This window comes from Populus trichocarpa, chromosome 13, assembly GCF_000002775.5.
Source record: "Populus trichocarpa isolate Nisqually-1 chromosome 13, P.trichocarpa_v4.1, whole genome shotgun sequence".
Classification (NCBI taxonomy): Eukaryota; Viridiplantae; Streptophyta; class Magnoliopsida; order Malpighiales; family Salicaceae; genus Populus; species Populus trichocarpa.
This window is the reverse complement of record NC_037297.2, coordinates 4,565,485-4,581,395: the sequence shown is the minus strand read 5'-3', so window position 1 is coordinate 4,581,395 and position 15,911 is coordinate 4,565,485. Positions and strand designations below refer to the sequence as shown.

The 15,911-nt window shown below is 32.4% G+C and overlaps 1 protein-coding gene across 1 annotated transcript; it reads left to right on the top strand.

The window, feature by feature from the left end:
* Positions 1-1,816: 1,816 nt before the first annotated feature.
* On the top strand, positions 1,817-4,266 carry LOC7482367 (protein VAPYRIN). Its single transcript, XM_002319675.4, has one exon. The coding sequence runs from the start codon at positions 2,365-2,367 to the stop codon at positions 3,976-3,978; it is 1,614 nt and encodes a 537-aa protein (XP_002319711.2). The 5' UTR covers positions 1,817-2,364; the 3' UTR covers positions 3,979-4,266.
* The last annotated feature ends 11,645 nt before the right edge of the window (positions 4,267-15,911 follow it).

Here is a 15,911-nt window from a genome sequence, read left to right as displayed (position 1 = left end):
CATATTTTGTGTCATAAGTAGAAAGAAAGAACTCTTCTTTACATAATTTTCGGTGATATTCAATCTCGAAAAACCATCACTTTGACTGCGTCACAATATAAACTCTGTGGATGCGAAATCTCAATTGAAGATTGTCGAAAATTAGGTTAGATAACTGCACTAAGAAAAGAGTTCATGATATCTAGGTCATTATTGTCTCTGGGAAAACATGCTTAGTGATACACTAAACTATAAAAAATGAGAACGATGAGAACAACAACAACGAATGTTCTCCAGAGATCCTTTTGCCAATATCCAAGTATTATTTTTCTTATTGATAATGGCATAATGCATACGTACGTTCATCCTCCTGGCTCGAGGTTGAGGGCAAAATAAGCTTTGTCAGCCTGAGGTATGTTATTTAAATTTATTAAAAACGCCCTCGGAAGTATTTTAATTAAATATTGTTACGAACAAAGTTGGTGAATCAGTACTATAATTAACAATGGTAATCACCCATCCTAGCCCACTTCGTCCTTAATCCCTACTACTAGCTAGAGCATTTTAGTTTACTTTTTGATGATGACGAAAACCAAGAACACAAGAAAATAATCCAAATATATTATTGTTCAGTGCTGTTAATCCTTATGGGATTTTGTTTGTCTTGCATGACTCGCTGCTGTTTTTAATGTCTCTTGTAATTCCCAAATTCCATTCTTTTTTTCCCCACAAGAAACCTCTTTGGACTTTTAGGACCTTACTTGTGTGTGTGTGTGTGTAAAGATAGAGAATATGCCAAGCTGTTGTAAAACAAAATCTCAATTAGATTTCATAATTTAGTCTGATTTCGAAAGTATCACTGTTAAGAATTCATTGACATTTTACACTGAGTGGAGAGCTAGAGGTTTTCTTGGAGGATACCAAAGCAATATGGGAGATAAAAGGACAAAAACCAAAACAGAGAAGCCACAGTAAACCTGATGGTAAACCTGATGCATGGAGGATTGAAATTGTTAACATTCCAATAAAAACCCATAATATTATTTGAAAACCATGGAAAAATTAAATGATAATTTAAATATCATGTTAAGCATTTGTTTTTTTAGTGCATTTCAATTAAAATCTTGAAAATTACCTTGAAAAAGAAATATAAAAAAAGGTTAAGGGCCTTGCCAAAAAGATGGAGCCCATGTGTCAGGCCCAATAATAATTAATAAACAAAAAAAAAAACTTAACATGCATGGCCTACAAGATTGGCATGCCTAGTTTTTTTTTTTCAAAAAAAAAAACAGATAATATGTTGTTGTTTTTTTTCCAAAATACTTGCCCTAACAGCAGCAAAATTACATTTAAGATATAACTAGGGTTTTGACACATTCACTCCCTCCACACCATATGGTTGCATGGGATCTAACGGCCCCTTTGTTGGCCTGCCTACCACATCGCAATCATTAGATTAGAACATGTCTTAGAGCTTCAATTATACAATAATTACCATAAAAGAGTTGGAAAGGAACTTCATTCACTTACTATAATGAATACTACACAAAATAAACTCCACATGTCAATCACAAGTACACATAAGCTGTATCTGGTTTGTCTGGTTGTCAACCAAAGCCTATTATAATTTTATTTTATTTTTTTATCTTAAAAAATATTATTTAATATATTTTTAAATAAATGCAACTCTAACACCTGTACTATCCTATTAAGAAAATAAAACAAGACCGACGACGAGTAGATGACCAGAATGCAATAATGGCCTATCAACTTGGTTCGCCAAGTAAAATGGCCTTCCTTCCTTCTAGCACACGCAGAGGTGGGAAGCACCATTATTGTTTTGTCAAGGCCACAGGCATCTTCAAAGAGCTCATGTGTTCACATCAGTTCATATATTCTCCATGAACAGTAGCTTATCTGCAAAGATACCGTTTTGTAATGATTTATTTTGGAGTAAACTCCATTACAACAATAAAATATGAGTCCTTGGATGCATAATACAGTGCATCATTGAAAGTGACTTGCAGAGAATAATTCCGAGTAATTTCCTGTGTTTCTTTAATTTCATACAGCTATGCCTAGGATTTATACAGTCAAGACAGGGAATGGAACAAGTCTTCATTGTTTTTAACACCACCACTTGGCACTCTCTCATTAGAGCCGGCTTTCCTCTGTCCTCCTCTTGCCTTAAAAATACTCCAATCCAACCTCCTCCTCCTCCTCCAATTCCTCTCTTCATGGCTTCTATCTTTCCCTAGTACCCATCAAGAATCACAGTGAAAGAACCTGTAGAGTAAAACAGAGACTTCAAGAGTCCATTCGGAGCATATCGAGATTACCTGTACAGTAATAGCCAGGTAGGTCACTTGGCTCACTGGAAGAGAAATGGACAGGCTTATTGGTTTGGAGCCATCGAATCTTGTATCTATCAGAATTGAACCTGGACAGAAATGCTATGGTGAACTCACTCTCCGCAATGTTATGTACACTATGCCGGTGGCCTTCAGGATCCAGGCCTTGAACAAGACTCGGTACACGATCAAGCCACAGTCAGGAATCATATCTCCTCTGGCAACACTAACTATAGAGATCACATATCATCTCTCTCCAGGTTCTCTTCTTCCAGAGACATTTCCTCACTGTGAGGACTCGTTTCTTTTGCATAGCGTGGTGGTTCCTGGCGCAGCAATCAAAGATGCTACATCAAGTATGGATGCAGTTCCTATTGACTGGTTCACAACCAGGAAAAAACAGGTGTTCATAGATAGTGGCATCAAGGTCATGTTTGTTGGGTCGCCAATTCTTGCTCAGCTAGTTATGGATGGCTTAATGGATGAGATCAGAGAAGTACTCGAGCATAGTGACCCGGCATGGAATCCAGCTGATGCGGTTGATTTTCATGGGAAAACATTACTTCATTTAGCCATCTCTCAAAGCCGAGCAGACATTGTACAGTTACTTCTTGAATTTGAGCCGGATGTGGAGTTTCAAAGCCGATCAGGTTATAGTCCACTTGAGGCAGCTGCAAGATCTGGTGAGGCTTTGATTGTTGAGCTTTTATTAGCTCGTCGAGCCAGCACAGAAAGATCACAGTCCTCAACTTGGGGTCCAATCCACCTTGCAGCTGGAGGGGGCCATTTGGAGGTGCTAAGGCTTCTTTTACTTAAAGGAGCCAATGTCAACGCTCTCACTAAGGATGGAAATACCGCCTTGCATCTTGCTGTCGAGGAGCGTAGACGCGATTGCGCACGCCTTTTGTTAGCTAGTGGAGCAAAAGCTGATATTCGCAATAATGGAGATGGCGATACACCCCTGCACATAGCTGCAGGATTGGGAGATGAGAACATGGTCAAGCTGCTGTTACATAAAGGTGCCAATAAAGACATCCGCAATAAGAACGGCAAGATTGCCTATGATATTGCTGCAGAACATGGCCACGCTCGCCTTTTTGATGCCTTGAAATTGGGTGACAGTTTATGCATAGCTGCACGCAAGGGAGAGGTGAGGACCATCAACAGGTTGATTGAAAACGGGGCAGCAATCAATGGCCGTGACCAACACGGATGGACTGCGTTGCATAGAGCTGCATTTAAAGGAAAAACCGATGCTGTGCGGGTTTTGATTGAAAAGGGAATTGATGTTGATGCAAAGGATGAAGATGGTTACACTGCATTGCATTGTGCTGTGGAGTCTGGTCATGCAGATGTGATTGAGTTGTTGGTTAAGAAAGGGGCGGACGTTGAAGCACGGACTAATAAGGGTGTTACCGCCTTACAGATTGCTGAGTCTTTGCACTATGTGGGCATCACCAGAGTGCTCATTCATGGTGGAGCAGCTAAAGACGGCGTCACACAATTGGTGGTTCCGGCTTTACACTCTCCTTTCAGGAATGGCATGGCAGGGAAAGAGGTGGAGACCAAACCAATGAAGAAGAGACCATTAAGGGCAAGAACATTGCGTGGTAGCTTTGATCGGGCAATGCCATTAGCCGTGGTTTAGGTATAGCATGGATTGGGATTTGAGTTTTTTGCTTCCTCACATTTTAGAGCACAAATTGCATTCGTTTTCATCTTGGGGGTTTAAAGATCTGTGGAAGAAGTTGTAGACTCATTCACATATGTTCATTTCTATTACCAAGGTATAAATTTATACATACATTAACGCTAGCACAAGCTTTGTTAAGGAAATTAAGGTGATATTCACTTTCTGTACTCTGTGTTATGACCTTTTGCCCAAGTGCAGTACCTTAATAAGAACATTGTATCAAGAGCCTGTGGCTCTGTCCAAGCGATTTGTCTTTCTCCTGCAATCTGCCAGTCCTAACCATTATTTTCTCCTCGCCTAGTTTTCTTTATAGCTGATTGAAAATGGGTTTTGCTACAAGGAAATAGCCTCAAATGATCTGAAAGTCCTTCGTCTACTGGAAAATTGGGTAACAGTAGAACCATCTTCTGACCCTTAGAGGATCAACCGATGCTCAAGAAACCTCGAACAAAATCTTTTGTATTGAAAGAAATCTTAATAATATTTGTTCAAGTGTCGGACTTAGAAAGCATTCAAAGCTTAGAATGTGAGGATTCGGTAAAAATGAGAATTTATATGAATTCTGAAAAAATACAGACATGTGATATGGAGATGAAGGAATATAGTAAGAGTCGAAGCTATAATTTTAAGACGAGCTAATTCCACTAGTTGAATGTTCTTGTAATGCACCTGGGTAAATTATACCGAACACCATAAAATTCTCAATGTGTGAGGTAGAATGGGCTTTTGAGACATCGAGGGATTCAACATTGCTATGCTTCCCAAGCAGGCTTAGAGAGCTACTAGATTGATACCGAGCAAAAAACAATTTCAAGGTAAAAAAAATAATAATGAAAAAAATTGGATTTAAATGGTAATTTAAATAATATAATAGTAATAAATAAATTGACAGAAAATAATTAAAAAAATAAAAAACAGTTTGTTCTAAGCCTATCCGGATTATAAAACAATTCAATAAACAAAACTAAAAAAAAAACTCAATTAACTCGTAAATTACAAAAAAGTTTATAATTATTAGAGAGTAATTAATGTTGCTCCATGAAATCTACTTTGAAAAAAAAGATGATAAGGTGAAAATATTTTTATATTTTTTTTTCCCGTCATAGATTTTATTTATAATGATACTAGCTTTGGTTTTCTCGTTTCATCACAGGTTTGGATTATTATTTTTTTCGTAAAAACAAATGATATTTAAGTGTTGTAAGCATTTAAAAAAAAAAACTCAGTGACTTGGGTCATAGACCCAATTGGATCGAATAAGTTGATTTTATTTAAATTAGACAATAAAAAATAAACAATGATGACAGAGAGATTAAATTTTAAAAAATAATCACGATAACTTGGGGAAAAATATTTTATCAAAATGAGACAAACGATGTAGCTCAATTTGCATCCTATTAAATACGGGGGTGGGGGGGGGGATGAGGTCAAAAAAGACCTAGAAAAATCAGGCATGGTCACCCGAGTTAATATGACAAACTTGTAACCTCGATATTTAGTGTCGAGTCAACTCGAGATATCTTGTCAAACTCATAACCCAAATCATGAGATTAGAATAACCAATAAAAAAAATATAAAGCCTATTTAAAAAAAAATATCAACATGTGTTAACTTTTTAAACCCGTGACCTGGGTCATTAGATTTCGAAGCACCCTATTCAAAAAAATTATGAAGCCCAATTTTTTATCAATCAAATATTAAAAGATAAAATTAAAAAAAGAATTTTAATTATATAAAAGGATTCAAAACAAAAAAAAAACAATTAAAAGAATGATGATCAAAATTAAAATATAAAATAAATATTTTATTTTATTAAAGGACCCAAAAAATCAAAAGAATGATGGTCAAAATTAACATAAAATTGATTGAATGGTGAAATTGAAAAGAAAAATAACTTTAACAACAGCATAGAAAAATAAAATAAAATGAAAGAGGAACAAATTTGGATTTTTTTGGTAAAAATAATAAATCTTTTGTGTTTTAGGTTTTTTTTTAATTTCAATGATATTTTTATTGTTTTACTAGAATTGAAAAGAAAAATAAACCTTATTTATTCCTTATTAATTCAGTAATAATTAATATTTGCTGTGAAAAGATCTTAATGTTTTCAATAGCCCGTGAGAGGCAAAACTTTAATTACATTACTGTTCCAGTGAACGGTGGATAAACAGTATTTTTTAAATTAATTAATCTTTTGTTAATATTAATCAATGTGCATGGCCAGCAGTTTGCAAAGAGAGCGGATAAAAAAATGAAAAAAAAAATAAATCCAATTGGGCTTGAATAGAATAAAGCTTCAGGAGTCGTCTAATAAAGGCTTTATAAGCCCATAGATGTTAGTAACCCTACAGGCTTGAATCAAAATCATCTTGGTCCACAACTGAACCCAATAAAAAAGTTCTACCCGCAATGTTTTTTTTTTTCATCTTTTTTCTTTAAAAAAACAATCATTTTATCAAAAAAAAAATATATTAAATAAAAAAATTAGGTTGAATATGGTCCAAGTAATCATTGACCGGATGTGATGATAATGGAATTTACAAGTTAGTTAAGGGAAAAACAGGAATTTTGAGAGAAATTATTTATTTTTGTTGAATCAAATATAAGTATTACAAGGCAAAAAAAAAAAGATTTGTACAGTCTGAAAACCCTAGAGAAGTGAAGTGGGTAACCATAAATAATAAAATAGTCACATGCTTTGAAGGACACATCTGGACAACCCTCCATGTGCATAGATCCATTGCTGCTTTGCTTCGTAAATCATAGCCGAAGGAGATGGCCATGGACACTGATGGAATCATGACTTCGGACCGGTCCATGGAGAAGAACCCACAAGTGCACGCAACACGAAACAAAACTCAAAAGCATGCAGCGGTGTCTGCTGTGATTTTGCAAGGTGATAGAGCCACGAGGCCGTGGTGTGGTGTGGTGTGGTGTTAATTACAATGCCATAAAAAAGAAAACCTGGCAAATGTAGAAGGATAACCGGCAAATCCCAGGGGTTAGGAGGAGCCGATGGCTTTACTATACGGCTAATTCGTCACTAAATTGAATAATAAACATGGAACACATGAGAGGCTTAAACTATATAATATATGTATGACGCAAGGGTTAACTTTAGGCGCTTTAGTGGTTGAGAATGTCTTGAAAAGGAGGAAACAGAAAAGGGGGAGTAGTAAAATGTAGCCATCAATGGTTGGTGGTGAAAGGAACATTACCAAAGCTCACCAACCACGCAAAATCTCCGACTAAGTTAGGGTTCGTGGTGGTTTTTTTGTAGTCTTCGCCTACTGAAGCTGTTTGTTTTTCAAGTCTTGTTTCTTAGAGCTCCATTTCCTGCCAAGTTGGGTGCGCACACACCTACTGTTGATTGTGATTAGAAGATTAAGATTTGTCAAATAACAAGTTAAGATGGCCCACGAAAGCACCAAAAACGGATTGAATTTGGACGATAAGCTCACCTGTTGGACTTTTTTACGTAGAGACTGCAATAATTATAAGTTTTTTATTCTATATGCTCAACTTTTGAGTGTATATTTCATCATTTATTAATATAATTGTAGTTTTAAATCTGTTCTTATTCTTTTAAAATATTCTTGAATCAATTTGAACGATAAGCACCGTGAGTCATTCCCATAAAGGAAGATAACGAGAGCATGTCCAATTAAAGTGATCGATCCACTGTGACATTTGTAGACCTCCTCATCTAGTTTCCAATGGAAAGAAAAGGCATTTCATAAGCCGATTGGTAACCATTTCAAGGTTTTTGGTTGCGTAGCCTTTGCACGAGCAACACACTAGAAAGGAAAAGGCTTGATGATGAAGGTGTAAGATGCATCTTTCATGGCATAATTGATTCTTCATTACTTACAAGCTTTATGATCCAATCACTCAAAAGATTATCATCATTCGAGATGTTGTTTTTTTACGAGAAAAGGAAGTGGAATTGGGATTCTAACAAGTTGGGCTAACATAACAAAAACTTGTCTGTAAATTTTAATAAAAAATTTTATTTACATATAGAAAATAATTATATTACTTTTGAAGAAGCAATCATAGAAACAAAATGACACAAGGCCATTAAAGAGGAGATTCAAGCAATCAGAAGGAACTATGCCTAGAGTTAACAAGTATTCTAAAGGGGCAAAATGTAATTTGTGTTAAATGGATTTACAAGATAAAAATGAATGAGAAAGGTTTTGTTTATAAATACAATGCTAGTCTTATGCAGAGTTTTAAACCCGGCTTAGTGGTTGGCCTGGTTTAAGGCTCGAGTTTTGGGTTTTGACTGGATCGTTCGGGTTAATTCTAATTTTTAAAAAAAAATCAAAACGACGTTGTTTTAGTAATAAAAATCAACGGGTTGCAATCGGGTTTTTGACCGAGTCTTGCCGGGTCATCCCGGGTTTTGACTTTCCCTATTTTTTCTTAAACTCGGCCCGGTTTTAGCTCTAGGTTGGCTGGATCCCGTGTCGACCTACTAGACCGGGTTTCAAAACTATAATCTTATGAAAAATGGTCTTTAAACAAGAATTAGAAGTTCACTATAAATTAGAGTTGTTCAGTTGTTTGTTACTTAATTGCATTTCTTAAGAGAATCATGGTTAGGAGGAGAGTACTTCATATCTGTAGTTGTAACTGCTTGTATTGTTTTTTAAGACTAACATATCAACATCCTCTTTGTTGTTGAAAAGCTTTCACCATCAGTTCCTAATTCCAACAGCCTTCCTTTCTTCCGGCACATGTTTCATAATGAAGTAGGGTAAAAAAATAAGTAATCCTCACTTAATTAGTGTTTTATAAACATTAATTGATGATAATTAATTTGGGTTTTTCTTAGGATTTTAAAAAAGAAATTGACATACAACTTGAAATTTAAGTGAAATCCAAGTGTAGAAAAAACAAATATATGTTAAAAATTGAGGATTAAGTTTTGATTTTTATAAGATTTTAAATTCGTGAAAAAAAGATGAGAAATTGTGTTGTATGGACAATAAATTTTGGATGAATTAATTAGTTATTTGAGTTATTTGTATTATATTATATAAGATGATGGATTCATTTTTTATAAATAAAAAATAAAAATAAAAATTGTGTTGGCATGTTAAACAATAAAGGGAAAGTATTATACAGTAAAAATCTTCGAAAGACAAGAGTGATTGTTACTGATAATTTAAAATAACACTAAATTTATAATAAATACTGATAATTTTAATACATGTTAAAAGTGAAAGTCACTTAATCCCTGCTCATTAATTTTCTTATCTCATGTAATATAAATTATCAGTTTTGATTAATTATAAGATTTGAAATGTACTTTTAAAATCCGACCCGTATGTCAACCTGGGACTCAAATGATTTAGAATTGAAACCGAGCCAGGTTTATAAAAAAATAAAGGTAGTTAAAAATCCGGCTGACCTAGTTGGTTGACCCGGTAAGACCCGGTCAAAAACCTGATTGCAACTCGTTAACTATTTTTTATTTTTTATCAAAACAACATCATTTTGATTTATAAAAAAAATTAAGGTTGACCCAGGTGATCCAGTTAAAACTCATAACCCGAGTTTTATATCAAGCCAATCACAAGACCGGGTTTAAAAACACTGATTTGAAATATGATTTAAAAAATATGATAGGATTCAACTACCTTTAAATCCGACCCGAAATTCGAAGGAGCAAGCACGAAGAGAGTCGGTGTCGGTTATACAGAGCGTGTCACGCCCAAGTAAAGGCGCGTGCGATTAGCTCTTGATTAGATCGTTGTTTGAGAGGTGCCAGTTGTAGACCGACACTACACTACGTGCTAAAAAAAAGAATCTGAATCTGGGCAATAAATGGTCCTCATTCAACACCGACGCTATTTCGCAGAAAAGTCAACCTACAGCTCACTAATTTTAGGTTAAAAGCAGTCCTTACTTCTTAACTCCATTTCATTTTGAGTCCTCTAATTGTTTTTCCTTAAGAGAAATCCTCCCCTTAATTCTTCCTTCTCTCTCCCTGAATCAAGAAACAAAATTATCAAAATTGGAATATATGATGACTTACAAACAATATTACCAACAGGACAGTTTACGCGCACCTCGATTAATTCCTTGAAACCTTGAAGTTAATGATCGTTTAAACTTTCAGTGGCCCTGAGATTTGTGGAACTTAAACTAGTGATATTTGGGGAGCAAACTCAAAACGTGACCAGTTGAGCTACACCTCTTATCGTTGATATTATTCTTTTATTGTTTAGCTTCTTATTAGCTTTCGTTTTTTAAAATTATTTTTTTAATAAAATATGAAATTAATATTTTCACTCCTTAGTGGACCTCTTATAGATGATTTACCATGATTTAAAACTGACCTTACCCATTAAATATGAAAATTGATTCAGTCTAAATATGGTAGGTGAAGTCGGAATTGTCAAATATTGCAAATTATCCATAGCCACCGAAACACTGATCTGATGAGCAGTTCTATAAGAGTTGGTGAGGTGTATTTTTTTTTAGTTTAGGTTAAATGTAATTAATTGAAAGAGATTAAAAAAATATTAATAAAAGAGAGGCTAGATGCCGATGGACACAAGGCCCACATGTTTAGAAAAGCTTAGACTGCTTGGGTTTTTTTAACTAAAGAGTCGTCTCCTCGTTTTTATTTTTAAAAGCATGCAGCAAGTTGTATACTTTTTTTTTTTAACTTAAAATTTTAATTTTTAGCTTTTGTTTTTTAAAAGCACCTCTAAAATACAATATAAATTTCAAAAAGCACTTAACCACATGAAATACTCCCACCTCTCTCTAAAAAATAAAATCAACATAATAAAAAAAATTAACTTAGCTTTTATTTCATCATTTTTGGATTATTTTCTCTTTCATCTCTTAAATTTAAAGAGTGAAAATAAATAAAATAAACTTTAGAATCAAAATTAAAATTCTAGGTACTCTAAGATTAGCCATGTATTTTATCCATATTTTACATTGTAATTCTCTTTTCTTTAATTTTGTTTTTTTACCGCAATTTAAAATTTTATCCCATAAAATTAGGTTATAGAAATATTCAATAAAAAAAGTATAGGGTTGAAAATTATAAAGAAAAAGATGGGAAAAAAAGTGAAAGGAGCTTCACTGTTGTCCTTTCTTTTACTATATAGTTTAATTCTATTATTTTACAAGTTAGAAACATTATGCCACAACAAAATAGTTGCCCTCGCACCCGATTCGAATCGCTTTCGAAGAAAAAACTTAGGGTGTGTTTGGTTTAGTTTTTGTGGTTGAGGTTGTGGTAGGGTACAACTCTTTTATGCACAAAACTCAACTACAAAAGCTAATTTTTCTTGTTTTTTATGGCTTTTTTAGTGGGTTCTACACCCAACTTCATCCTCCACCTTAAATACAAACACGCATTTAATCTGGTTGATTTTCATCCTCGAAAAATAATTTTTTGTGCGGTTCGGTGAGTTGGAAGGGTCTTTCGTACAAATGTAAATCTTTTGACCGTGCACGAATCTACAGAAGATGGCATGTACTTTACCCAGAATATTTATGGAATAAAGTTTGCAGTATTTAAGGATTTTCTCGCATTCCTCCGAGCCTAATGAAAAAGGGCCTACAAATTTTATTTTTATTATTATTTTCCAAAAGAACCCTGCCAAAATCTTGATTCTTGATGGATTTGCAATTCATAGAATCAAATATAATGTAGATTCAAATACCACGTTACATAAGAATCTCTTAAATCAAATGATGTTTTAGTAACCTCTAGAGTTTTTTTTTTCCATCACCTATTCACCTATTTATGGTAATGATTTAGATTATTTCTGATTGGATCATATTTTTTTAATAAAAAAAATTAGATGTTGCTAATATTTTTTCTAAAAGAAAAAAAATAAATCGTAAGGGATTAATCTAATGTGACTTGGTCGCCTTGACAAGTTCAAAGACAACCTGGATAATCAGTGAAAACATAATTTGACTCAAAATAAATATTCAAAATGATATTTTTTTTATAAATATTGCGACAACAATGTATTGAATTGATTCGGGTCAATCCGAGTTACCCTTCCAATCTTCATACCGAATTATAAGATCATCATAACTCATAGAAAGTAAATCAAAACAAATTGTGAAGTTCAATTTCCAATAAATTCACTGTTGAATGATGAGATTGAAAAAAAATAATTCAATTCAACCTCGGTTAACCTGCCAAACTCGCGAACCAAGATGACCCAATTAAAATAAATTATGAACCCAAATTCCCAATAAACTCATTGTTGAATGATGAAATTAGAAAAAAAAAAACTCAATCTAAAAAAAGACACAATAAAACATCTAGAATTCATCTAGGTTAACCCATAAAACTCGTGACATGGGTTATGAGATCAGGATAACCTTACACAAAGCAAATTATAATAAATTATAAAGTTTAATTTCTAAACTAAATATTGAATGATGAAATTGAAAAAAATATATAAATTAAAAAAAAATCAAGTCACTCAGGTTAACTCGCTAAATTCATGACACGAATCATAAGATCAAGATAATCACATAAAAAACAAACCATAATAAATTATAAAGTTTAATCTCTAATAAATCAAACTTAAATAATAAAATGATGGGAAAAAATAAATAAAACCAGGACAAAACATGACATTAAACAAAAAAAAAATTAAAGTACATGTTTAAAATTTCATGTGACAGTGTCATTATCTGTTAAAAAAAAAAACATTTAGGAGTTCTATTTTCTCATAATTACAAATTAGTTATCTAATCCACGCTTTATTATAGATCAAATAAATTTTTTTTAATACAACATCATTTTTTATAAGTTTTTTGACATAAAAAAAATCTCAATCTTGAATTGAAAAGTTTATGCATTTATTTAATTAAATAAATCAAAAACTATTTATGCAACCTAAAAAAATATAAAGTCAGATTTTTAACCAACCAAAGTTAACTACTCAAACTCGTAACCTAGATCATGGGCTCAATTGGGTTCAATATATTTTTTAATATAATTTTTTTTATCTAAAATAAAAACCTGTAAAATTAAGAACTAACCAAATATCGAGGTATTTATTTAAGATTTCAATGAATAATAAAAATATCAAACCAAAACAAATTATGTTGTCCAATCAATAATCAACAAATTATTAAACAATGAAATTGAAAGAAAAAAGTAAGAAAAATCAATAAAATGTCTGATTTTGATGGATCGAATTGAAGAAAAAAGGCTCAAGCTCTTAGGTGTGGTTGGCCCAAGCACGCGGGTGTAGAGTAGCCCACGCACCAGGGTTCTGTTTTTTTTTCTTATGGGGCAGACGACTTATTGTCCACTCCTTATTTAAAAAAACAGTAGGCGATGCGTCGCTTACCCTGCTTATATTCTAATGACCTCTTGCCGCTAAAAGGTCGGGCCTATGATATTTCAAACCATAAAAAATTCATTCTCAACCATATTTTGACCCGAAAATACCAAAAACAACCTTAAACATCTTGAAAAACATATACATGGTCTAAAACAACCTAAAAATTGGCCTAAAAACCCACAATCAACTCAAAACCAAAATTATTTTCTAACTCAAATCTACTATCTCAGGTAAGGTTAAGGGAAAATAACACCTAGGATAACTCTCCCTATTAAAAAGAACTTATTGACACTAAAATCATCATTTTTCATGGATGAAATTGGTGTCAACCAAGACTTTCTCTCTTTATCACCGGAATTCTGTTACTTTCTCTCTCCTCTCTCAAATCAGGGATAAAAAATAAGAAAAATAAAGTTTGGGGCCAAAACTAAATTGCATAAGTTTTGAGGGACCAAAATTTTATAATTTGAAAAGTTTATGGACCAAAGTGAACATTTCACCCCACGTTTAAAACAACAACCCCTTTTTACCTCCCTTTTCAGTTTGGTCCCCTTTATTTGAATCTTGCTCTTCACTAATCAATATGCTTTAATTGGTCATCAATTTGGGCCTATAAGGGTGTCATTGAAAAATATAAATGAAAAAAAAAAAACAAAAAAAAAAACAAATCATTGTAGCAATACATAGTAATTTATCTTTGTGTAAGAAGTGGCGTAAAGAACAATATTTTTCTCATGTCTTTTAATGTTTTGTATAATAACATATAACCCAATATAAAAATTAACAACAACTAAAACATGTTGGAAAAACATTATAGTTTTTCTCACGAAACACTGTGGATTGCTACAATGTTTCCCCACATTGACTTTTTTTTTCTTGTTTGTGTTCCTTGAACACATGGTTTCCTTTTTTTTTCTTTTTCCTTTTGTTTATTTTTTTGTTATGGTTTTTTTTAATTGTTTTTGTCAATTTTATTTTTTAATATTGGAATGATTGATAATTTAACTTTGTAATTTATTTCTTTTTATTTTGTATTTCAATGAGGTCAGCGTGGTTTGCAGATTTGTGAAGGTAACCCAGGTTGTTATAATTTATATATTTGATGGCATGTCTAATTTGTTTTCCTTTTTTTTATTAAACTTGATTTTTTTATAGTCTATTTTTTTAGTATTAGGATGATTGATAATTTAACTTTGTAATTTATTTCCTTTTATTTTGTATTTCAATGAGGTCGGCGTGGTTTGCAGATTTGTGAAGGTAACTCAGGTTGTCATGGTTTATATATTTGGTGGGGTGTCTAATTTTATTTTTTTTAATTGAACTTGACTTTTTTATAGTCTATTTTTTAATATTGAGATGATTAATAATTTAACTTTATAATTTATTTCTTTTTATTTTATCTTTAAATGAGGTTAACATGGTTTACAGATTTGTGAAGGTAACCCGAGTTGTAATGGTTTATATGTTTGGTGGGGTGTCCAATTTTTTTTCTTTTTTTTAATTGAACTTGACTTTTTTATAGTCTATTTTTTTTTCTTCATATTGTTAAAAAAATTAGTTTTAGAGAAAAGTCATGTTCTTAAACTCTATAAAGCAATAAAAATTGAAGGACGTGAGGAAACCACTGTTTACCTACACCAATTGCATTATGGATTACAATAGTAATCCACGGTGTTTTGTTTTCTTTTTTTCCTTTTCTTTTGAATTTTGTTATGATATTTTTTTAAATTTATTTTTATTAATTTTATCTTTTAATATTGAGATGACTGAGAATTTAGCTTCATAATTTGTTTATTTTATTTTTCCTTTCTACAAGGTTAACGTGGTTTGCGGGTTTGTGAGGGCAACCCAAGTTGCCCTAGTTTACGGGTGTGGTGGGATTTTTTTTAATTCAAATTGACTTTTTTATGGTCTATTTTTTTTCTTATACAATTAAAAAAATTATTTTAGAGAAAAGTCATGTTATTAAACTTTGTAAAATCCATGGACCTCTTCACTGGTTTGGCTGGTTAAACTGATTTATGGTTATGGAAAGTTTAACTTTTTTTAACTTGTTTTTTTTTTTTTATTTTATCCTTAGATATTGGAAATTTAGTTTTATAATTAATTTCTTTTCGTATTTTATGAGGTTATCACGGCCTCAAAAAAAATCTCGGTATTGGGTTGGTGTTTGATTTCGCAATAGTCTATTTTTGTTATCATATAGTTAAATAAAAAATAGTTAAAAAAAACAAATTATAAACCCAGTGGATTCTATAACTCGGTTCACATGTTTGGCGTGCTAGCTTGAGTTACCTGATTCACAGGTTTGATGAAATTACTCACCGACCAGATATGCATTCTTTTTGTTTTTAGTATTTTAATTGTTTTGAATTTATTTTTTTATTTCATCCTTCAATATTGGATTGGTTGAGAAATAGAATGCATGATTGATTTTTGTTTGCTTTCTATAGAGATAATTGTCTCAAATAAGATTGTATTTTTAAGTTGGTGCTCAATTTTATAAGCATCTACTTTTATCATTTAATTAAATAAAAA